This window comes from Bufo gargarizans, chromosome 1 (genome assembly GCF_014858855.1).
Source record: "Bufo gargarizans isolate SCDJY-AF-19 chromosome 1, ASM1485885v1, whole genome shotgun sequence".
Taxonomy (NCBI): Eukaryota; Metazoa; Chordata; class Amphibia; order Anura; family Bufonidae; genus Bufo; species Bufo gargarizans.
Genome location: NC_058080.1, coordinates 251,489,869 through 251,513,483, shown reverse-complemented (window position 1 = coordinate 251,513,483; position 23,615 = coordinate 251,489,869). Strand labels below are relative to the sequence as shown.

The 23,615-nt window shown below is 42.5% G+C and overlaps 1 protein-coding gene across 2 annotated transcripts in view; it reads right to left on the bottom strand.

Annotated features, from left to right (window-relative positions):
- UNC5C (unc-5 netrin receptor C) overlaps positions 1-23,615 on the bottom strand; it is a 388,634-nt gene that overhangs the window by 116,563 nt on the left and 248,456 nt on the right. For both annotated transcript variants that reach the window (XM_044302504.1, XM_044302505.1), the window contains exon 4: positions 6,874-7,017. In XM_044302504.1, coding sequence (XP_044158439.1) covers positions 6,874-7,017 — 144 coding nt within the window. The remainder of the gene's footprint in view (positions 1-6,873; positions 7,018-23,615) is intronic.

Below are 23,615 nucleotides of genomic sequence, written 5' to 3'. Positions count from 1 at the left end.
TGCAGACTGATTCTCTGCTGACATGAAGCCAGATCGTCTGTTACGGGACCTCTCTGCTCTGCCTGTGTGCTAGGCCTAAATATATGCCAATGGACTGTTGCAGTGGTGGGTGACGTGAAGCCTCATTCTCTGCTATGACATGCAGACTGATTCTCTGCTGTCATGAAGCCAGATTGTCTGTTACGGGACCTCTCTGCTCTGCCTGTGTGCTAGGCCTAAATATATGCCAATGGACTGTTGCAGTGGTGGGTGACGTGAAGCCTCATTCTCTGCTATGACATGCAGACTAATTCTCTGCTGACATGAAGACAGATTCTCTGTTACGGGACCTCTCTCCTCTGCCTGTGTGTGTGCTGGGCCTAAATATATGCCAATGGACTGTTGCAGTGGTGGCTGACGTGAAGCCTCATTCTCTGCTATGACATGCAGACTAATTCTCTGCTGACATGAAGACAGATTCTCTGTTACGGGACCTCCCTCCTCTGCCTGGGTGCTGGGCCTAAATATATGCCAATGGACTGTTGCAGTGGTGGCTGACGTGAAGCCTCATTCTCTGCTATGACATGCAGACTGATTCTCTGCTGACATGAAGCCAGATCGTCTGTTACGGGACCTCTCTGCTCTGCCTGTGTGCTAGGCCTAAATATATGCCAATGGACTGTTGCAGTGGTGGGTGACGTGAAGCCTCATTCTCTGCTATGACATGCAGACTGATTCTCTGCTGTCATGAAGCCAGATTGTCTGTTACGGGACCTCTCTGCTCTGCCTGTGTGCTAGGCCTAAATATATGCCAATGGACTGTTGCAGTGGTGGGTGACGTGAAGCCTCATTCTCTGCTATGACATGCAGACTGATTCTCTGCTGTCATGAAGCCAGATTGTCTGTTACGGGACCTCTCTGCTCTGCCTGTGTGCTAGGCCTAAATATATGCCAATGGACTGTTGCAGTGGTGGGTGACGTGAAGCCTCATTCTCTGCTATGACATGCAGACTGATTCTCTGCTGACATGAAGCCAGATTGTCTGTTACGGGACCTCTCTCCTCTGCCTGTGTGCTAGGCCTAAATATATGCCAATGGACTGTTGCAGTGGTGGCTGACGTGAAGCCTCATTCTCTGCTATGACATGCAGACTAATTCTCTGCTGACATGAAGCCAGATTGTCTGTTACGGGACCTCTCTCCTCTGCCTGGGTGCTGGGCCTAAATTTATGACAATGGACTGTTGCAGTGGTGGCTGACGTGAAGCCTGATTCTCTGCTATGACATGCAGACTGATTCTCTGCTGACATGAAGCCAGATCCTCTGTTACGGGACCTCTCTCCTCTGCCTGTGTGTGTGCTGGGCCTAAATATATGCCAATGGACTGTTGCAGTGGTGGCTGACGTGAAGCCTCATTCTCTGCTATGACATGCAGACTGATTCTCTGCTGACATGAAGCCAGATTCTCTGTTACGGGACCTCTCTCCTCTGCCTGTGTGTGTGCTGGGCCTAAATATATGCCAATGGACTGTTGCAGTGGTGGCTGACGTGAAGCCTCATTCTCTGCTATGACATGCAGACTAATTCTCTGCTGACATGAAGACAGATTCTCTGTTACGGGACCTCCCTCCTCTGCCTGGGTGCTGGGCCTAAATATATGCCAATGGACTGTTGCAGTGGTGGCTGACGTGAAGCCTCATTCTCTGCTATGACATGCAGACTAATTCTCTGCTGACATGAAGACAGATTCTCTGTTACGGGACCTCTCTCCTCTGCCTGGGTGCCGGGGCCTAAATATCTGAGAATGGACTGTTCCAGTGGTGGGTGACGGGAAGCCAGATTCTCTGCTATGGAACCTCTCTCCAATTGATTTTGGTTAATTTTTATTTATTTAATTTTTAATTTAATTAATTTCCCTATCCACATTTGTTTGCAGGGGATTTACCTACATGTTGCTGCCTTTTGCAGCCCTCTAGCTCTTTCCTGGGCTGTTTTACAGCCTTTTTAGTGCCGAAAAGTTCGGGTCCCCATTGACTTCAATGGGGTTCGGGTTCGGGACGAAGTTCGGATCGGGTTCGGATCCCGAACCCGAACATTTCCGGGATGTTCGGCCGAACTTCTCGAACCCGAACATCCAGGTGTTCGCTCAACTCTACTGAGGAGGAGATCACTGCATATAATAGCAGCGGTCTCCTCCGCCAGCAAGCAGGCGATTGCCCAGAAGGAACTCTTCCTTTCCAACAATCTTCTGTTAAATCAGGCTGTCTAATATACTCTTTAGTAAAATAAAAAGTGAATAGTTTGATGTAAGAGTCATCATTTTATTTGCATCAATGAGACTTGTTTTCATGCATTAAATCTCTCCGACTCTTCAGACTGTTACAAGCATTTCCACAGAGGGACAGTGCAGTGGAGATACCAGAAAAGCTGGACAATAGCAATGCAAATGAGAGCATTATGAATTCAGACAAAAGACAGAAAGCTGGAGAAATGATGTTCCTTAAGCTCTTGTAAGAGGAGATATGTACTCGGGATTGAACAAGCATTTTCTTTGTAAATTCAAAAACAATAAGATAACCGTGTACATATCAAATATTGGCACTTTCATATTAAAATAAAGAGTTGGATTAGGAAAAATTTGTATTATAAAAATGCCACAAAAGGATTCTCCACATTTTTGTCTCCATTGGAAAAATGAAGTAGAACAATGCAGATTTGATATAAGCAGCGTGTCCGGTGCAGGCTCTGACTGTGACAGACTTGTACATTTCCAGGTAATGTCTGCAGTCTAGTTATATTTTATTCATACGGGATTACCTGGTCCACAGTGATGCAAGCTATGTTACTGAGATATGTCAGTCCTCATTCCATGAGCTTACTATTTAGCATCTGGCACATGTCCATGATCTACAGGCTCAGTGTAGTAAAGAGTTAAATAATAGATTGCCCATGTGTCACACAATTACCAACCTCTCTCTCTTCTGCCATTTTGCTGTCCATGCCTGAACTTCCTCCCACTGGCCCTTGCTGAACATAGACTCAAGCTGACTGTGACCTCTTAAGGTTCCCTGCCACGATCACTCAATGCCTGTGCAATTGGTCCTTTTGGCTCTTACGATCTACTAGGTGTTTAGTTTCAGTGTTTAACACCAACCTGGCTGGTGTATTTTGACTTCTTTTTCCGTTGTGACCCTTGCTCCTCCTGACTACGACTTCTCCTGCCTGCCAACCTGATACTACATCGTGCTGTCATATGTTCAGCTCCACAGCAGCTGTAACCAACAGAGACGACACCTGTGGTAGCGACAGGGTACGGCCACGTGGTCAGGTTTCCTCATGCAGTTTTGGAAGCGAAAATCAGGAGTGGACCATAAAATGAGAGAAAGTATAAAAGACAGATACAACTTCTCTTTTTTGAATTCATCAGGAAACTTGACTGAATGGCCATATCCTTAGTGATTCCAGATTCCTGTACAGGGGTCAAAGAATGAGTACCAGGGAATAAATTAGGGTACGTGTAGACGGCAGTGTAGTTTATGTGGATTTTGTATCATATTGACGCCAAAATCCACATGTGCTTCTTGTTGTGGAATTTGCTTCAAATCTTTTAGAAAAAAGACGACTGAGGGGAGATCTAATTACTATGTATAAATATATCAGGGGTCAGTACAGAGATCTCTCCCATCATCTTTTTATCTGCAGGACTCCCATCCTCTGCGTCTGGAGGAAAGAAGGTTTGTACACAAACATAGGAGAGGATTCTTTACGGTAAGAGCAGTGAGACTATGGAACTCTCTGCCTGAGGAGGTGGTGATGGTGAGTACAATAAAGGAATTCAAGAGGGGCCTGGATGTATTTCTGGAGCGTAATAATATTTCAGGCTATAGCTACTAGAGAGGGGTCATTGATCCAGGGATTTATTCTGATTGCCTGATTGGAGTCGGGAAGGAATTTTTTCCCCTAAAGTGAGGAAAATTGGCCTCAACTTAATGTTTTTTTTGCCTTCCTCTGGATCAACTTGCAGGATAACAGACTGAACTGGATGGACAGATGTCTTTTTTCAGCCTTATATACTATGTTACTATGTTATCCTACCCTTTGAAGTGTACTAAAAATCTGCAAAAAAAATCAAAATGACATGCTTTGGATTTCAAACTCGGCACAGCAGGTCAATTTCTGTGATGAAAATTTCTGTACCATGTAGATGAAATTTTGAAAATTTCATCTACCCAGCTGGTACTGTACTATGCTGCAGACTTTCATGCAGAAAATCTGCATGTAATATGCACCGTGTATATGTATGTGGTCTTAGTCTCCGCTCCTGGGATTAGTTCAGGCCAAATCCACTGAAACTCAGAGAGTCTCCTTCATCTCCGGTTTGCATTGTGACAGCAGGAATGTTTCTATCTCATTGGCCTTAGGTCATGTTACTGGATATAAATAACTTTATAATAGACTTTGATAATGCATGGTCTACTTTTTCTGCCTTTCCATGAACCCCATCCCCCAAATACGGAGCACAGGCTGTGCAATAAATAAAAAGTATAAATGTGTCCACAACCAACCATGGGAGACTGCATAGATAGTATAATAATATATAGAATAGAATTTACTATAGAAAATGCTTTTTAATTAAAATCAATGCTTTTTCATTAAAATCAAGTTATTCTATCCTCAGTAACATGGACACTTATAGCCTATAAAAACACACACAATAAAAAAAATAAAACACAATCCTGGACATTAAATTTTCATTTGTTGGTCATTGAAGGTATGCTATGCTATAATTATGGATTTTAATAAAGGCCTATCACTGCAGGACAACAATTGTGTCCACCGTGGCACTGATATATACAGTGACCTTGCCTGACTGTATCTTTATTGGTAAATTGTCAAACTCCCAAAAACAAGCAGAGCCTTTTACACAGGAAAACTGCTCATCCAGCAGTTTATTTTGCCCTTAGAGTTTTATGGCCCAGGTAAATCTCCATGTTTATGCATGCTAAAATGTTTTCTTTTTCCAATAAAAAGATCTATTCAGTTTCTGCCTGCTACTACCCAATGCAGTAATACTCCCTGTGTTATATGGTATAAATATGCTGAAAAGCTTATGCAAAGAAAAGATGGAGAAATAACAGATTTGCCGTTTTGAACAACTAGTTAACCATCTTTAAATATGTCACAAATCTAAAAATGAGCCTATATCCAACCAGGACACCAAGAGCAAGGTTGTGGTAGCTTCCCATGGGTCCAGGATGCCATAGAGACCCTCACCACTAGAGATAGGGGGTGTGAAGGAAAAATTACTTTCAGAGTAATCTAAACTATAGTAAAACTAAAGAGAGCTTCAGGGGCGGACTGGGAACTTAAAGTGGCCCTGGAAAAAATACTAAAAGTGGCCCAGTTTTGTAGTCGGGTCCAAATTGATAGAAAGCAGGGCTAACACAAGTAGTAAGGGCCCGCAATACCATATTATACCACCCCAACAGAGCCAAATACCACAGTCCATCACAAAATACTACCACCAGCAGCACAAGATACATCCCCAAAAACGTCCACTGGTCAGCCGTGAGGAGGACTGAGGTGGCCCCCTGGGCATTGGCCCACCGGGAAATTTCCCTGTAAGGTCTATGGCCAAGCCGCCTCTGGAGAACTTTCTCACCATAAAATGGATACCTGATTTTTATTATACAGTATCATATATTATACAGTATCAAATACATATTCAAATAATCATAAACGGGGAATGCAAGGTAGTCTGCAAACTGGTGGAACATGTGCAGTTTTTTAGAGCTTCTCAAAGTGCAGCAGCTATATAACTTATTCAGAATTAAAGATCAAGCATCAATCTCTTGCAATAACAGGACTAATGGTGGAAGGTGGACTGTTATCGGGTCCGTAGCTAAACCTTCCTGTGCTTTTTTGCATATAATATTTAAGATAGCCATAAACCTTTAACAGCTGTTTGTCAACAACTGCTCCTAACTTCCCCGAAAGCACATTAATGTCGGTCTTTGCTGTGTTCTCAATAGTTCTCAAATTGAATAAATTGTTGCCACACACCTCTGAAGACCCTTATCTTCCTTGATTGCAAAGAATGTAAACATGTTGAAGTCCAACATATCTGATATCTGTTGTTGGGAGGGAGTTAAGATATCACCATACACATTAGGTGGTTGATCGCTCTTGCCAAGATCGGCAAGTTTGGCCTACATTAATCTACTTGGGTACTGTGGGAGAAGCAGTCCAAACTTAAGTGGTATTACCATCTGAACAGTTATGGCATATACACAGAATATGCCATAAGTGTTCAATAGGTGTGGCTTCCACTCCTGGGACCTGCTCCTATGCCAAGAAAAGGGCCCTGTCTCCCAGCCGTCATGAATGGAGAAGTGGCCATACATGTTCGGTTCTCTCCATTCACTTCTATAGTTGTTCTGAAAATAGCAAACTTGCCTAGAAATGAATGGAGAGGGATACACATGCACGACCACTGTTTCATTCATGGCGGCTGTGAGACTGAGCCACGTTCCCAAACTATGGTCCCAGGGTTTGGATTGCACCTATCAGGAATTTATGACATATTCTTTCGAGATCCTATAAATTTCCAAATGGGGTTAACCATGTAAAGGGGTTGTCAAGAATTATAAAAAAGTCAGTATTTTCCCCAGAACAGTGCCACTCTTGTCCATGGCATGTGTTTAGCTCTATAGCACAGCTTTATTCATTTAAATAGAACTGGGCTGCAAAAGAAGACATAGCCCATGGAAGAGTGTGGACCTGTTTCTCACAAAAAAAAAAAAATATGGAAGGACAAATGTACACTTTGAATAATCTGGTTTATTCTATAATATCTATTTTAGGATGATATATTGAGAGTAATGGGAATACTCACATGCTATCCTAACATATGCCTTTCTGCTTTTGGTAGTTCCCGCAGAGCTCCAAGCAACACATTGGCACCAGTAATCTTCTAATCCAAACAATTCTTCTACTTGTTGTCGTGATATCTCAATACTCACTTCTCGGACTATGAGACCTGCAAAAAGAGAATGGAGGGAAATACTTATAGCTATATAAACAATGTGCCCAGATAGTATTGACATCACTAAATGTAAAACATCTTCACAATATAATATGCTTGGCTACATAGTATATGCTGCCTTTAAACCCTCACCCCATTGTCACTTATCTCCCCAGAATTGCTGTCTCAGCAACTATTCATTCATTTTGGTTACTGACTCAATATGGACCAAGTCTGATAAAGTCTATCCTGTGTTGATTAATCTTTTTTTTTTTTTAATCAATCTAATTCACCAAGAATCTCAACTATAAGTAATTTATTCTATCATTTCTTTTCTTCAGCTACAGGTATCTTCAAGCCCAATGCACAAGTTAATAGGATTCAAGGGATAAAAAAAAAGGCTTTTCTTTTATCCATAAACCATATCTAGTACAAATAGAAATAGTTTTCGCCCTGTTTGGTTTTTATAGGTAGTGAAATCTAACAATGTCAGTATACACCTTCAGAATTCTAGATCTATATTGTCAGCTGCCAGAGGGAGAAGCAGACAGATTCAGCTCAGAGCCTGCTGCAGTAGTCGTGTCAAGGAAGCAGAAAAGATGAGAATTATATTTTTATTACTTTAAAACAGCTATTAACAGCATTTTACAAGCTTTAATACAAACATGATTCATGGGTTAACCCCTTTAAAGGGGTTCTCCAAAACTAGTTTTTGACTAATGTCCTATCCTGTGGATCGATGGGCGTTCAACACCAGGGACGATCGCAGATCAGCTGTTTGAGAAGACACTGGAGCTCCTGTGAGCCTTCTCGCAGCTTACACTAGCTGGCATAGTGATGTTATGTACATCGGTCACATGGTCTAGGTGCAGCTCAGTCCCATTTAAGTAAATGGGGCTGAGCGGGGATACTAAGCACTGATACCGATATACAATGTACAGTGCTGTCCTTTGTAAGCTGCAAGAAGGCTGTGGTGCTCACAGGAGCGTCAGTGTCTTCTCAAACAGCTGATCTGAAATCATTCCAGGTGTCGGACCCCCACCGGTGAGGTACTGATGACCTATATAGAGGATTGGTCGTAAGTTAGGACGACTCCGAAAACCCCTTTAACGGGCTGGGCTTAAATATCAGACACAAATCATGGATAACAGTGGCGCTGTTTCTGGGAGAAAAAATACCCTATCTTCTAGAAGTAGAGAATTGCTTTAAGGCTCTGTTGCTGGCAAAGGTCGAGTCTCACTTAACACTCAACAGCCAACCAAAAGCAGCATTTTATCAATCTACTGCAGCGGAAATCAATAGCCAGTCAGTATGATATTATTCTAATAACCCTAAGCTTTAGAAACAGGGCTGAACGAGATGTAAATTGTGGTGTGTTAATATTACACTGTACGGCATCACACTTTGAACTCACTGATCAAATACTTGATTTATTTAAAAAAATAAGAAAACATAACAGGAAAGTGGATATCAACAAGGATAAAAGGCCTCTTTCACAGTGTTCAGCATACCACATCATATAACCTAAGGCTGTAGCTACACAAACCTGGGATTCAAGGCATGAATGTTCCTATTTGCGATGCACCAAGAATCCTAAAAGCTATCAAACGCCAAGGCAATCCTTTGATTTCTCTTTAGCCTCATAGAGAGCTCCTATTCACGGGACAGGCGATTAATTGCAGTTTGTGCACAGTTGTATACGGACATTCATGGTGCACAGTGTTTATATCTAAAGTGCACTTCCAAACATAACAGCTAATAGAGCGTGTAATATCCGAAAAATCTCTGGTGGGAATCTATTTTAATGAGAGGCCTTTCAACTCTCACCTCCCCGTATAACGAACCATTATAGTATATTTGCAAATAATGAGCTGTTTCTGAAAAATAAATATAATTTTTTTGAGTAATTGCTGTAAATTATTGAAATATCCTATATAATAAAAAAAGAACATAAAGATTAAAGTGCTTCTCTGGAGTGCATCTATATGTTTCCCAAAAGACAAATTGAAAGCAATTTGGTGCCTTTTGTGAAGAATAAAAAGTAGAAAAAAAAAGTTTATAACACAAATATAAATTCAAAGAGCATGTGTGTTTAACCTGCCAACCTCTCTAACAGCAAGCATGAGAAACAAGCTTCTCTAGCATGCTATGGGAATGTTTTAATAATGAGGGTAACAAGCAAGTTCAAAGCAGTTTGGTGGTTTGGGAGTTGAGGTACTTAAATATCAGAGTTACATTAGTAGCAGTCGAATGCACAGTCACCTTGCATCAGACATTTACATAAGAGTGGAGAACTAAAAACGGTCACTAAAAAATATATAGGCCTGTGCTATGGATGACAGCAGAGCAGTGTAAGCCCTCAGAGTGTACCTAAAAGAGCTAAAAGACATAGGTGGAGATCTATCATAATCCTATACCATAGATTTGGCATTAAAAAAGTTGAAAAACACAGGTTAAATGGCATAGTGACTAGATTTGGAAATTAGTTAGGGCGTTGTATGGGCAGGCCGATCGACTCCGACGCGTTTATCATCATTTATGCCAGAAATTGGTGTGGGTATCAGTCTGGTGCATAGACTGCCAGAGGAGGTATTTCATTTATAATGAGGCCTGCGCCAGCAGCACAAAGCCCGTCAAGATGTAGCACACAGCAGTCTTGATAAATCAGGGGCTCAGTTTACAGTGAAATTAAATAGAACTAAGATAATGACAAGTACATGTATTTGTTTAGGGTTATTGACTCTAGGCACAATTTGCAGAGCCTCTAAAGCACGACATACACTTCAGACAGTATTTGGCCGACAGCTGTTCCTCCCAACCAAGCCTGCATGAGTTCCTAATAAAGAGAGGGGAAGAAGCCACTGCAAGACCTCTAGAAGCAGTCGGTGTCCCTTGAGCATGTTGAAGTCCAACACACCAAAGCCTTCTTTGCATTAGAAAATAGAGTGTTAAGAGTCCTCTTAACAAAGCCCTAACTAAGCATTGCTAAGGAGAATCTGTCTTCAGTCTTCAGTTCTACTGAGAGCTGAAGACACCTTCCAGCCTGCCTCTTATCCCTTTGCCTCCTTCCCCTTTTCCTGACTATGTACATGTGCCCTAACTATCACTGCCCATCACCATGTCTATCTGACTTGCTGCCAGCGCTAACCACTGGCAGCTCTGCTAGCTTAGCTCTCTTCCCTGGGCTTTTCTCTTAGTAAAAGCGGTTAATATAGGAGGATCAAGGCTACAAGCGCTTAGTGTTGACAGTCAGTGTACAGTAGCACAGTACACTTACTGTCAGCCCAGAATGACCAATGATCAATCCTCTAAAAGACGCACTGGAAAGATAGGGAGAGGAGGTAAAATTGCAGTTAATATACGTAAAGTTCACAGAAGTGTGCCCTTTGAAATTCAATGAATACCAGAAACTCACCAAGGTTAAATAAAACGTTTTTCTCAACATTTGGCAAGAGTCTAGAATCATATGAGCTGCTTGCAAAGTCACCGTACAGTATAAATAAATGTGTCATTAAGATGTAACATTGTAAAAATTAAAATACAGCATGTCTCTGGCTTTCAAGGTCCTGGAACAACCCTAGCCTTTTAAATGATTTTTCTACAGTGCATTCTGCATTTATCGATGCCACTCTAAAAGCATTTTGATGTACTTGAAAATTTATGTCATAGTCACAAATACAATGTATGTTCTGGGCAAAAAAGTGACAAGCCAAGTATGGCAATTGGTAAATCAACTAAAGCCGAAATTGCAGTAATCAAAAAACAATGTCAAAGTCTGTTGATTCTAGTGAGGCTCGGAAATCACAGTTCTACAATTTTTCTAGTATGCTGTAGTACAAGTGTCTATGTTTAAAGGGGTTATCCAATGAAAAGGATTTGAAACCGATTCACAGGATAGGTAAAAAATACTGGATCACAGAAGTCTGACCACTGGGACTTCTTGAGATCCCAAGACTAGAGCGCTGCGGGCATCAATGGAAGGAGCCGTAGAACCACATAGTCACTACAGCTCCATTCAGATGGGGGACTTAGAGGTCCTTCATTCTCAGCATCGATGGGTGTCCCAGCAGTCCAATCTCACGTGATCTAATATTTATTACCTAACCTGTGGATAGGTGGATAGGTGATGAATACCTTTTGTGGGATAACCCCAGTTTAAACCAAATCAGGTGCAGTCTAATGTATAGATGGAAAAGTTTCCATGATTGTCTATAAGGCCATCTATACATCATGCCTGACTATAAAAATAAGCTTGACAGACTATTGGACTATTGTTAGCTGAGGAGTGACTTAATGCTCATAGAACTTAATGTAAAACCTGTACTATAATCCAGACATGTTCTTCTTACAGTTCTGACCACTTCTGCAAGCTGTATTCCAGATGTTCTGACTTCTTATTGGAAACCTCTGTAACATCCTGAGACCAAAACACATTATGTCAGTCCCTTAAGGTGTGTGGCAGAGGTTTTTTTTTTACTTTTAGTCCTACCAGGGTCTTAATACAATCATAAGCCTATAAAATCTACATTGGTCTAGCTACATCCCACCATATAGAATTTTAGGATATTTGTCTTGGTAATTTTTATGGAGCTCTGGATGATTTTTCTAGTCGCTGGTGAAGCAAAGCATTCGAAGCAGAATACAGTCCGAAGTTTAGGAAAACTTAGATTTGCAAAAAATCTGAATTTCCTTGCGCTTCATGATAATAAATCAGTTTTTTACTAAAATGGCAGTTGCACATTTTATAAAGTGATCATCCATAATGCCATGCAGCCATCGAATCCACAGAGAGCCAGCGGATTGGATGTACCAAGTCCTATAAAACCCTCATCCTGCGTGGTCTCCACCATTGTCTTGTGAGCTGGGCATAGGGAGAGACATGGCAGGCGCTCATGAACTAGGGACAGTGTTGCTGAGAATGATTAAAGGGGTATTCTCATCTTCCCTTTTTATACTTACCTTCCTTGAGCGCGACGTTCACTTCTTGCATTCTTCTCCCGGCCGGGCCGTGCTTGCGCAGAAGACTGAAGATTTTCTTCTGAGCAGGCTGCGCAATGTCCTGAACTCGCACGCCGCCGCGCATGCGCAATGGTGACTTATTCCTGGCCTGTATAGTACATAGCCGGCGTGCGCGTTCGCGGCTCTGCACTATACTGGCCAGGAAGAAGTCATCATGGCGCATGCGCAGTGGCGTGTGCGTTCAGAACATTGAGTGGCCCGGACGGGAGAGAATCTTCAGTCTTCTGCGCAAGCGCGGCCCGGTGGGATCCGACAGGAGAGGTGGTCGTAACCAGGGGAGACCAAAGACAACATCAGGTAAGAGGGGACTTATTTTCTAAAAAAAATGGGTGGGAATTAGGTAATAAAATGTATTTAGAAAAATGATCACTGTCAAATCATTAACAGATTTAACAGTGGTCATTTAGATGAGAATACCCCTTTAATAGAAGAATATTGAATAGGGATAGTACAGAAGGACTGCAGGGAGAGTTATTTTTCATCAGTTTTATTTATTTATTCCTACATTTACTTATTCCTACATCAGCTGTAAATGTAATTCAATACCAATAAGATAGAAGCCTTTATTATTCCTGTGCCAGCGTTCCAACCAATACCATCCAGTCTGCACCACTTAGGGGGGCCAGGTCCTAATAATGACCATCTTCATCTTTGCATCTTCCAAATTATCTTTCAAAGTCTCCATATCCTAGACGAATCAGCGAGATGCAGAGAGAGGAGCTGGATGTTCCTGATGACATATTCTCATCGATACAGTCCTGATCAAAAGTTTAAGACCACTTGAAAAATTGCCAAAAATCATAGTTAGCATGGCTGGATCTTAACAAGGTTCCAAGTAGGGCTTCAACATGCAACAAGAAGAAATGGGAGTGAGACAAAACATTTTTTGAGCATTCAATTTAATGAAAACAACGAATAAACTGAAACAGTTTTTCAGCTGATCAAAAGTTTAGGACCACACCTCCCAAAAAAAACTAAACCCCCCCAAAACAGAAATCCAACTTCCAAACATGAACTCAGTAATGAGTAGCTTTGCCGTTATTGTTTATCACTTCAAAATTTTGTTTCGGCATGCTTGATGCATGCGTTTCCATGAGGTGAGTGGGAACATTTCTCCAAGTGGTGAAGACGGCCGCGCGAAGGCCATCTACTCTCTGGAACTGTTGTCCATTTTTGTAAACTTCCCTTACCATCCATTCCCAAAGTTTCTCAATTGGATTTAGATCAGGGCAACACGCAGGATGGGCCAAAAGAGTGATGTTATTCTCCTGGAAGAAGTCCCTTGTCCTGCGGGCATTGTGTACTGTAGCGTTGTCCTATTGAAAAACCCAGTCGTTACCACACAGACGAGGGCCCTCAGTCATGAGGAATGCTCTCTGCAACATCTGGACATAGCCGGCGGCCGTTTGACGCCCCTCCATTTCCTGAAGCTCCATTGTTCCACTGAAGTAAAAAGCACCCCAGACTATTATGGCGCCCCCTCCACTGTGGCGTGTAGAAAACATCTCAGGTGGGATCTGCTTGTCATGCCGGTAACGTTGGAAACCATCAGGACCATCAAGGTTAAATTTTTTCTCATCAGAGAATAAAACTTTCTTCCACCTTTGAATGTCCCATGTTTGGTGCTCTCTTGCAAAGTCCAAACGAGCAGTTCTGTGGCGTTCAAGGAGACGAGGTCTTTGAAGACATTTTTGGTTTTTGAAGCCCTTCAGTCTCAGATGCCGTCTGATGGTTATGGGGCTGCAGTCAGCACCAGTAAGGGCCTTAATTTGGGTCGAAGATCATCCAGTGTCTTGACGGACAGCCAATTGGATCCTCCGGTTCAGTGCTGATTAAATTTTTTGGGGTCTTCCACTTTTGTTTGTTCCATAACCCTCAAGATCATTTAAGAAATTCCAAATGACTGTCTTTTTGCGTCCCATCTTAGGCTACTTTCACACTAGCGTTCGGTGCTCCGCTTGTGAGTTACGCTTGCAGCGTTCGGGTGTCCACCTGGCTGTGCGGCGGCAAACGGATCCGTCCAGACTTACAATGGAAGTCAATGGGGCGGATCCGTTTAAATTTGACACAATATGGCTCAATTTTCAAACGGATCCGTCCCCCATTGACTTTCAATGTAAAGGCTGGACGGATCCGTCTGCGGCTACTTTCACACTTAGAATTTTTTTACAATATAATGCAGACGGATCCGTTCTGAACGGATCCATCGTCTGCATTAGATGAGCGGATCCGTCTCAGACGGATCCGCTCTGAACGCAAATGTGAAAGTAGCCTTAGCAGTGATGGCGCGCTGTGAGAGACCCTGCTTATACAGTTCAACGACCAGACCACGTTCAAAAAGAGAGAGTTTTTTTTGCCTTTGCCATCACGTGTGACTACCTGACAGAAAATGACAACGAATCCACATCTTTGCACAGATTTGGCCTTTTAAAGGCATGTGGTCCTAAACTTTTGATCAGCTGAAAAACAGCCTGTTTCATTTTAATCATTGTTTTCATTAAATTGAATGCTCAAAAAATGTTTGTCTCACTACCATTTCTTCTTGTTGCATGTTGAAGCTCTACTTGGAACCTTGTTAAGATCGAGCCATGCTAAATAAGATTTTTTGATCAGGACTGTATTAGATGATGTGGAATAGGAGGAAAAGCAGATGGCAGAAGAAGGACTCCCACCTGTAGGGCAGGAGAGCTCTGGGGTTGGAGATGTGGGTAAGCCAAAGTTGATTAATATTCTGTGTTTACTATCAAATAACCTGCATGAGATTGCAGGCCAGAACAGCAATAATATGCATATTGTCACCCCCACCCAACCAGCCAAACCCAATACCATCAACAGCCCCTGTTTGAAGGTGTCGTCCAGCCATTAACAATGAAGAAGGACTATACAGTGCGGTCTTCATTATGACATGAATGTCAGCTGTGGGATAATTGGCTGTCACAGTTCTCTTTTAAAATCTTTTTATCCATATATTATATATTATAATAACATTTTTTATTTGGAACAACTCAGAATAAAATGCTTTCCATAATTTAAAGAAATTTTAAAATATTGATATTGCTGATCGTCCATATCTATTTTTCATTTTTAACTAGGAGGCAGATTTACTTTTAAAGGAGTGTCATGGTTCCCACTAGCACATTATCAAGGCTTTATTACCGATACGTCTCCACCACTAAAATTTACACTAATTTAAAAGGTTCAAATTAAAATACTTTCACACTGTTGGCAGGTGTGATTTTCCTAAAAAACACAAGCAGAGGAGAAAAGAAAAAATAATAGGCTGTATAATAGCTGCCAATGGTTTGAGCTTTGCATTAAAACTGTGGTAACCGTCTCACAAAGAAAATCTGTGCACTTTTTATTTCTGGTTCAGAGGATTTACATGCTCTCTCTAATGATCTGGGCTGTCAGCACTCAGTAATGCTTCCCAGTCTCCAGATTACTGCTCATGCAAAATTGAAGCACTTTTGAGGCAGTTAGAAGCAGCAGATGAATCTCAATGCACAGCACAAGGTGTAATGGCACTTCAGCACTTGTTAGACCGAGGGAGGTAATCACAGGAAAAAAACACCCCAAAAACATATAGGATGGAAAACTGCATAATTATATGAGAATTCAGTGTTGTTAAAAATTAACTTTTTTGTGACATATAAAAAATATAAATTCAACTTACAAAATAGAACAAATATATAAGGGACCTGCCTCAATAGCACCTTTACCATAGATACTGTTAACATCATCTAATTTTTTTTGTAGGAACATTTTATGTTATTTTGTTATTTCAGACATCTTTTCATCAGATTACAAATATAAATGACTGAGCTTCAATACAAGACATTGACAAAATTGACACTGTTTCAGGGGGAAATGCTTACTTTTACTCATCCCAGATAGCCAGGGGCAAACATAAAAATCATTAGGACCTATAGCAAGAAACTAAATTGGGCTCCCATGCCACATTAATAGTAGAGATGTCGCGAACATAAAATTTTCTGTTCGCGAACGGCGAACGCAAACTTCCGCAAATGTTCAATAACTGGCGAACCGGGCGAACCGCCATAGACTTCAATAGGCAGGCGAATTTTAAAACCCACAGGGACTCTTTCTGGCCACAATAGTGATGGAAAGTTGTTTCAAGGGGACTAACACCTGGAGTGTGGCATGCCGGAGGGGGATCCATGGCAAAACTCCCATGGAAAATTACGTAGTTGACGCAGAGTGTGGTAAGTTTAATTCGCAATGCGATTATTATAACCTGCATTAATCGCATAGCGAATTCAACTTAGAGCTAAGTTCCTAATGGTTGTATTGCTAGAATTGACGAATATAACGAATATAGCACTATATTCTCAATCTTCGTTATATTCTAGCAATACAACCGTTAGGAACCCAGCTCTAAGTTGAATTCGAAATGCGATTAATATAACCTGTATTAATCGCATTGCGATTACAACTTTGTGACACTGCAGCTTCAGAATTAATCTCAGATGGATGCTGTCCTTGCTTTCTGATAGGCGGTGGGAGGGTCTGGGAGATAGGGTATGCTGATTGGCTGAAATGTATCTGCTGACTGTGAGGTACAGGGTCAAAGTTTGCTCAATGATGATGTATAGGGGGCGGACCGAACATCGCATATGTTCGCCCGCCGCGGCGAACGCGAACAAGCTATGTTTGCCGGCGAATAGTTCGGGACATCTATAATTAATAGCCCCTCACACTACCTGTTCCTGGTCAGTATATACAGCAGAGTACTGATGAGTAGGGATGAGCTAACCCGTGGAAGTTCAGTTTCGCTGAGTTTGGACGAACTTCAGGTCAAAGTTCGGGTTCGGGACCCGAACTTGACCCGAACTTAACCCGAACCCAGACCCCATTTAAGTCAATGGGGAACCGAACTACACTTTATTATTTTCTATTATAACATGGTTATAAATGAAAAAAATAGCATTCTTAAGACAAAATGCTAAATAAAATGGCCATTGAGGGGGTTAAAAATAATTTAAAAAAACTCACCTCATCCACTCACCTCATCCACTCACTCCACTCGATCTCGCAGCCAGTATCCTCTTCTTTCTGCAGGACCTGCAAAATGACCTGCGATGACGTCACCACACTCACCACGTGGTGAGCGTGTTGACGTCACCGCAGGTCCTTCTATCTTCATTAAGCACGATCTGCGATGACGTCACCGCGCTCACCACGTGGTGAGCGCGGTGATGTCATCGCAGGTCCTTTTGCAGGTCCTGCAGAAAGAAGAAAGAAGAGGATACCACTGCGATCAAGTGGATGAGGTGAGTTTTTTAAAAATATTTTTAACCCCTCAATGTCCATTTTATTTAGCATTCTGTCTTAAGAATGGTCTGTTATAACCATGTTATAATGGAAAATAATAAAATCACCCGAATACCAAACCCGAACTTCAATGAAAAAGTCCGGGTTCGGGTCCAGGTACCTGAACTTGCAAAGTTCGGTACTATCCCAAACTTTGCAGTTTGAGTTCGCTCAACCCTACTGATGAGGTATGAAGTATAAATTATAGCTAGTACCTCAATACACTGCTATACTGTAAATTCTATATCTCTTAACACTGCATCTATTATACCTTCTACCTCATGTCAGTACACTGCTTTACATAATATATATCTAAATCTGTACACACTGCATCTACTATACCTTAATTTACTATATATATATATATATATATATATATTTTTTTTTTTTGGGACACAGTGAGAGGTTTGGTCTGGGAAAACAGGTATTTTCCTCCCAGCATGTGCTGTTGGGCTGATTTACAGCCAGGTGAGGTCCAATACCGGACCGGTTTTTAAATGCCAGTCCGGATTTTGGCAGCACCTAGCTGTCCTTCAATAGGCAGCTGGGCTCAGAAGCCATGTCTCTTTGTTGGGATCTAGGAGCCTTGTGTCTGGATGAAGGCTTGCTACCTGTTTGGCATGAAGACAGGTTGGTGCTGCTATCAGCAAGGACTCTTTGAGACAGAATTGCCACATGGTAAGAATTACCACCAACACTGCAAGGTGACTTTTTGTTTCCTAAAGTGTGAATAAAACACTGACCTGTTTGATCCAAAGAACTTGCTGTTGCCTCTATACTGCTAATCCTGTCTACCAGAGCAAGTCCCCACAATATTTACTGTATATGTTAGTGTTGATCGAGCATGCTCGGCTGAACACCAGCATCGTGTCTCAAGAGGTTGATGATGAGGATGAGACACAGTTATCAATAAGTAAGGTTGTTTTTAGGTCAACAGGTCAGGAGGATGAACAGAGAGAGGAAGTGGAAGAGGAGGTGGTGGACGATGAAATCACTGACCCAACCTGGGAAGGTGGTAAGCTGAGCGAGGACAGCAGTACAGAGGGGGAGGGATCTGCAGCACCACAACAGGCTGGAAGAGGCAGTGGGGTGGCAAACAGGAGAAGGCGGGCCACACCAAACAGGCCCGCAACTGTTCCCCAGAGCACCCCCTTGCGGAAATCTCCCTTGCCAAGGGGTAGGTGTTCCGCAGTCTGGTGCTTTTGTGAGGAAAGTGCGGAAGATAAAATAATTGTCATTTGCAACCTGTGCCGTACCAAAATGAGCAGTGGCGTGAACACCACCACCAGCATAACCCGTCACATGGCATCAAAGCACCCTAATAGGTGGGCTGAACGCCTGGGTCCACAATGAGTATCTGTGGGCCACACCACTGCCTCTTCTTCCCCTGTGTTACATGCTGGCCAATCCCCTTTCCAAGACGCAGGCCCGGATGCCTCCCGCCCTGCACCTGGACCATCGCAAGCACCATCAGCTAACACATCCACTTCTGTGTCCCAGCGCAGCGTACAGATGTCCATAACCCAGGCCGTTGAACGAATGCGCAAATACCTAGCCAACCACAGGCCATAGCACTAAATGCACACCTTTCCAAATTGCTGGCCCTGGAAATGTTGTCATTTAGGCTTGTGGACAATGAGGCTTTCGGCGGCGGCGGTTCCTCGATACTCGGTCCTCAGCCGCCACTATTTTTCCCGGTGTGCCGTCCCGTGGCCAGGGATGCTACAGTTCCCTGATGGCAGACTGGGTGAACGTTGTGGAGGCCAGGAGCGAGTTGTACCCTGGGTTTCCATCAGGATTCCCGCCACCACCTACATTAGTGGCTGAAACCCCTCCTTCTCCTCCTCCACCTCCTCCTCCACTTTCACCTCTGAATTATCATTTTGCAGCACCAGTCAGCCATCATTAAGTAGCTGGAAGCAGTGTAGCACTGCAGTGGGGAAGCGGCAACAGGCTGTGCTGAAACTAATATGTTTAAGGTGACAAACAGCACACCGCTGAGGAGCTGTGGCTCTCGCCACTCAACCTACAACCTACATAACTTGTGGAAGCAACGGAAGTCTGGACAGGACTATACCTTGACGCGCGTTTCGCCAGGAAAGGGCTTCATCAGGTGGTTGTGACGAAGCCCTTTCCTGGCGAAACGCGCGTCGAGGTATAGTTCTGTCCAGACGTCCGGCGCTTCCACAAGTTATGGGTAATAAGTGCACTCCTACGTTTATCTATTGTATTCTTTTGTGGTGGTCATTTTGTTGATATGCTACTGTTGCCGTGTCCTTGCTCAGTTTACACCTTATACTCGTGACCTAGCCTTCTTTTTATCATTGCAGGCTGGCCACTATCATTTTTATGGGCTGGCAGACACAGCACGGGTGGCAGCTTATATGATATCAACTTAGGATATGCATTTTGCTATATGTTACTCTGTTTAATTTTACATAAGATCTAACAGTGTGTGGTATAACACTTTGGATGTTATGGTTTGTTCCCCGGTCAGTGCGATGCATGTGAGAGTGGGGGACTGTTGCTTTGATACACGGGGAATCCCTTCCTCCAATGACCAGGTGCCATATGTTACTGTAATATTATCTCATGTATTAATAAAGCTACATATATTTAATATGAGTGTTTTCCTCCTCTTTTGTGGGGTTATTGGTTTGTTTTTTTTGGTCGTAGCAGAGTACTTAGTTCCTTGGGCAACTGAGGAGGGGAGGGGAACACAAAGCAGTTCCAACAGAGGCAAGGCAACACTCTCCAAGGCCTGGGACAGTTTCATGACACCCCGCCAGCAACCTCACCCTGATGCATGGCCTAATGTCACAAGGAGAGAAAAGTTTTGGAAAATGGCGAAGGATTACGTAGCAGACCAGGTCAGCTTCCTTAATGATCCCTTAATGATCCCTCTGTATCTTACAACTATTGGGTGTCCAAGCTGGACATGTGGCACGAACTGGCGCTCTACGTCTTGGAGGTGCTGGCCTGCCCTGCCACCAGCGTTTTGTCAGAGCAGGTATTTAGTGCTGCTGGGGGCATAATAAATGTTAAGCGCATCTGACTGTCAACTGAAAATCCTGACAGGTTGACTCTTATCAAAATGAACAAGGCCTGGATTGCCCCTGACTTCTCTACTCCACCAGAGGAAAGCAGCTGAACATAAAGGCACTTTAAATGTTTTATGGTGTACACTGTATTCCCATGCACCCCTTCCACCACAAAAAAGGGTATATGGTTTAATCTTCCTTTTCTCATCCTCCTCCTCCATCATATCAACATGCTTATTAGGCTGCCCTCGCTCCTAGTGTTTTAGAGGGTCAGCTCAGCAGCTGACCCTCACCCTCAACCATAATTTTTTCGATGGTCAGCTCAGCAGCAGGCCCCCAACCATAATTTTTTCCATGGTCAGATCAGCAGCAGGCACTCGCCCCTAATGTTTTAGATGGTCAGCTCAGCAGCAGGCCCTCTGCTCTAATGTTTTAGAGGGTCACCAGCAGGCCCTTGCTCCTAATGTTTTTGAGGGTCACCAGCAGGCCATCAATCATAAATTTGGGTGTGTATGATGCCCTCCTTTTTGTGTAATAAAGGGTGTATTGAAGTGCCGTTTCCTTGTAATTTTTGGCAGCCCTTTCACTTGGGCTTTATGAGTCTAGGAGTCCCACTACCTGAACAATTGTAGCACAATCTGAATGAAGCCCTCCTTTATGTGATATACAGGTTGTATCGGAGTGTCTCTTCCTTGTAATTTTTGCCAGCGCTTGCACTTTATATTCAAGTAAATATACAGGAAAGAATGTTTCCTAACAATTTTCCCTCTAAAATCAATTTTATCTTTGGTTTTGTGCGTATTATTGTCAGTCTGTAAAATTGGTGTACTACTCAGACAACATCGTTCCCATCAGCAACCTGGGAGTCCAAGATGCATCCAGACATCCTCCCCATGCTGTTCCTGAGCTATTTTAGTGGTGTTTCCATCAATTTCTTACCTTTTTACTATGAACCAGGCACCTTCCCCTCAGAGCAGGGGGTGCCTGGTTTAATGCTCGGGTTCTCCCATTGACTTCCATTGTGCTCAGGTGCTTGGTAGAGCACCCAACCATCCCGAGATGTTCTACTCGAGCACCCGAGCTCTTCGGTGCTCAATCAACACTAATATATATATGTATATATATATATATATATATATATATATATATATATATATTGAGAGAGAGTGCAGTGTACTGATATTCGAAGTGCTAGGTATAATAGATGCAGTATGTACAGATATATGTGGTCAGTTATATATTATGGTTATTGTGTAAGGAACATGAGGTAATAACTGCTTATGGTACTATACATATAGGTGAGATATGAGTAAAAATAGGGCATGGGGTGCAAATGAACAGTAAGGAGGAGGACCTTCTCTTACCACTCCATTATAGTCATGCAGTTCTCCATGCTGTTGGGGGTTAAAGGACCTGTGATGATGCTCTTTGCAGTTCCTTTAATAGATGTACAGGACCTGTGATGATGTTGTTGATGATGAAATCATAGGTCCTGACAGATGCTCCTGTCTAATCTTTCTCCACTGATGATAGGGATACTATGCTAGAGATGGACAGTAATGAGGGGGAGTGGGGCCTTTGATTCACTCTGGGACCCTTTTACCCATGGGGCCTCATAGGAGCTGCATGGTCCACCTCTATTGGAAGTCCACCACTGCAAATATCCCATTAAATGTGAAGCTGAGAGTTTTGATAATAGATGGCTTTAAAATAAAAAAAACATACTGTAGTCTGGTAAAGAGCATCTGTCAGCATGGTTAACCCTAATAAACCAGGCATACTGTCTCGCACGGTTGATTATGCTGAGTAAAACAATACTTTATGCCTCTACATTGACTCCTTCCAGGGGGGAGTAGCAGCAGATCCACTAAGCGTGCCCTAAGACAGAGAAAGAAAAGGCCAGATTGAAAGGGAAAGGGTAGTGGCAATAACTGTTGACAAAGTGGTGCTCCAAGGGCTCTGGCTGCCCCCCATATTATTTTGTAAGGAACAGAACAATGTAGGAGCATGAATAAGGTATTGTTGTGCTCAGCATGATCAACCCTACCAGGCAGTATGCCTAGTTTAATAGAGTTGACCATGCTGACAAATGCTCTTTAGATGATTTACAAGGGCTGGGTGTTTCATCAGCTCAGATTATGTATTACTAGATTAATTCTTCACCTTAGGGCATATTCCTGAAAGGGAATATGGCCGCTTTCACACAAACGTATTTGCAATCCATATATGGTGTGTATTTTGTGCACCAGAATTGGCTGCTAATATTAATGAATAGGAATATTCCCATGGAGATTACATTTCCTTCAGTATTTGAAATCCGCAGTATGTCCTAGTTTCGTGAGCATTTGCCTCCAAATATGCCCATTAGAGTCTATGGGAGTGCTTAAAAAAATACAGGAAGGAAGCGATACGGATGTAAATCGAGGTGAATTACTGAAGGAGTACTGATGAGAATCTGGATGGTATGTCATCCAGATTCCGTACCAAAATTTTGATTGTGCTGAGCTAACTGCTGTCCCTTTTCTAGCTTGATATGTAACAGCATAGTCCATTACTACATGCTGTAAGGTAAACTTCAGAGCCCTTACCAGAATCAATGAAGTTTATGTGTTTGGCACTCGATGTTCAGTAACATGAATACGCAGGCAGAATATTGTGTTTGTTTTTCAGGCTGCATTTAGGGCCTGTAGAGCATCCTGCCACACACCAAGGAGCTTGGCACATAGAAAAATCTTTTTTGAAAGCTCTTTTGTCCAGGTTGCTGTGAAATGAAATATCATTTTGACAAGGACTTCAGGTGCTCTGCCAAAGTGCATACAAGAGCTTACCTCTCATCAAGAGCTGCATCTATTGCTCCAAGAGCAGTAACTCTAGACAATAACTATGAAAACTGGTTATATAACAGTAATATTATACCATTAGATGTCAAATAATGCTACGGACTGCAAACCCCTTAACACAAGTGGTACTCTAGATTACTGTGGCGTAACCGACAGGTACTGTATATTGCTGGAACTCATATTTAACCCCTTATGGAGAGGGCCTCTTTTCATAAAAAAAAAAAGTGCCATTCACATAGCCATGTGGCCTTATTTTTTGTGGGACAAGCTGTATTTTTTAATGGCACTATTTAATTATTTTCAATTTTATTTTACTACTTTAAAAAAAAATCTTCAAAACATTTTTTCTTTGCATTGTCATATTCTGACAGTCAAAACTTTT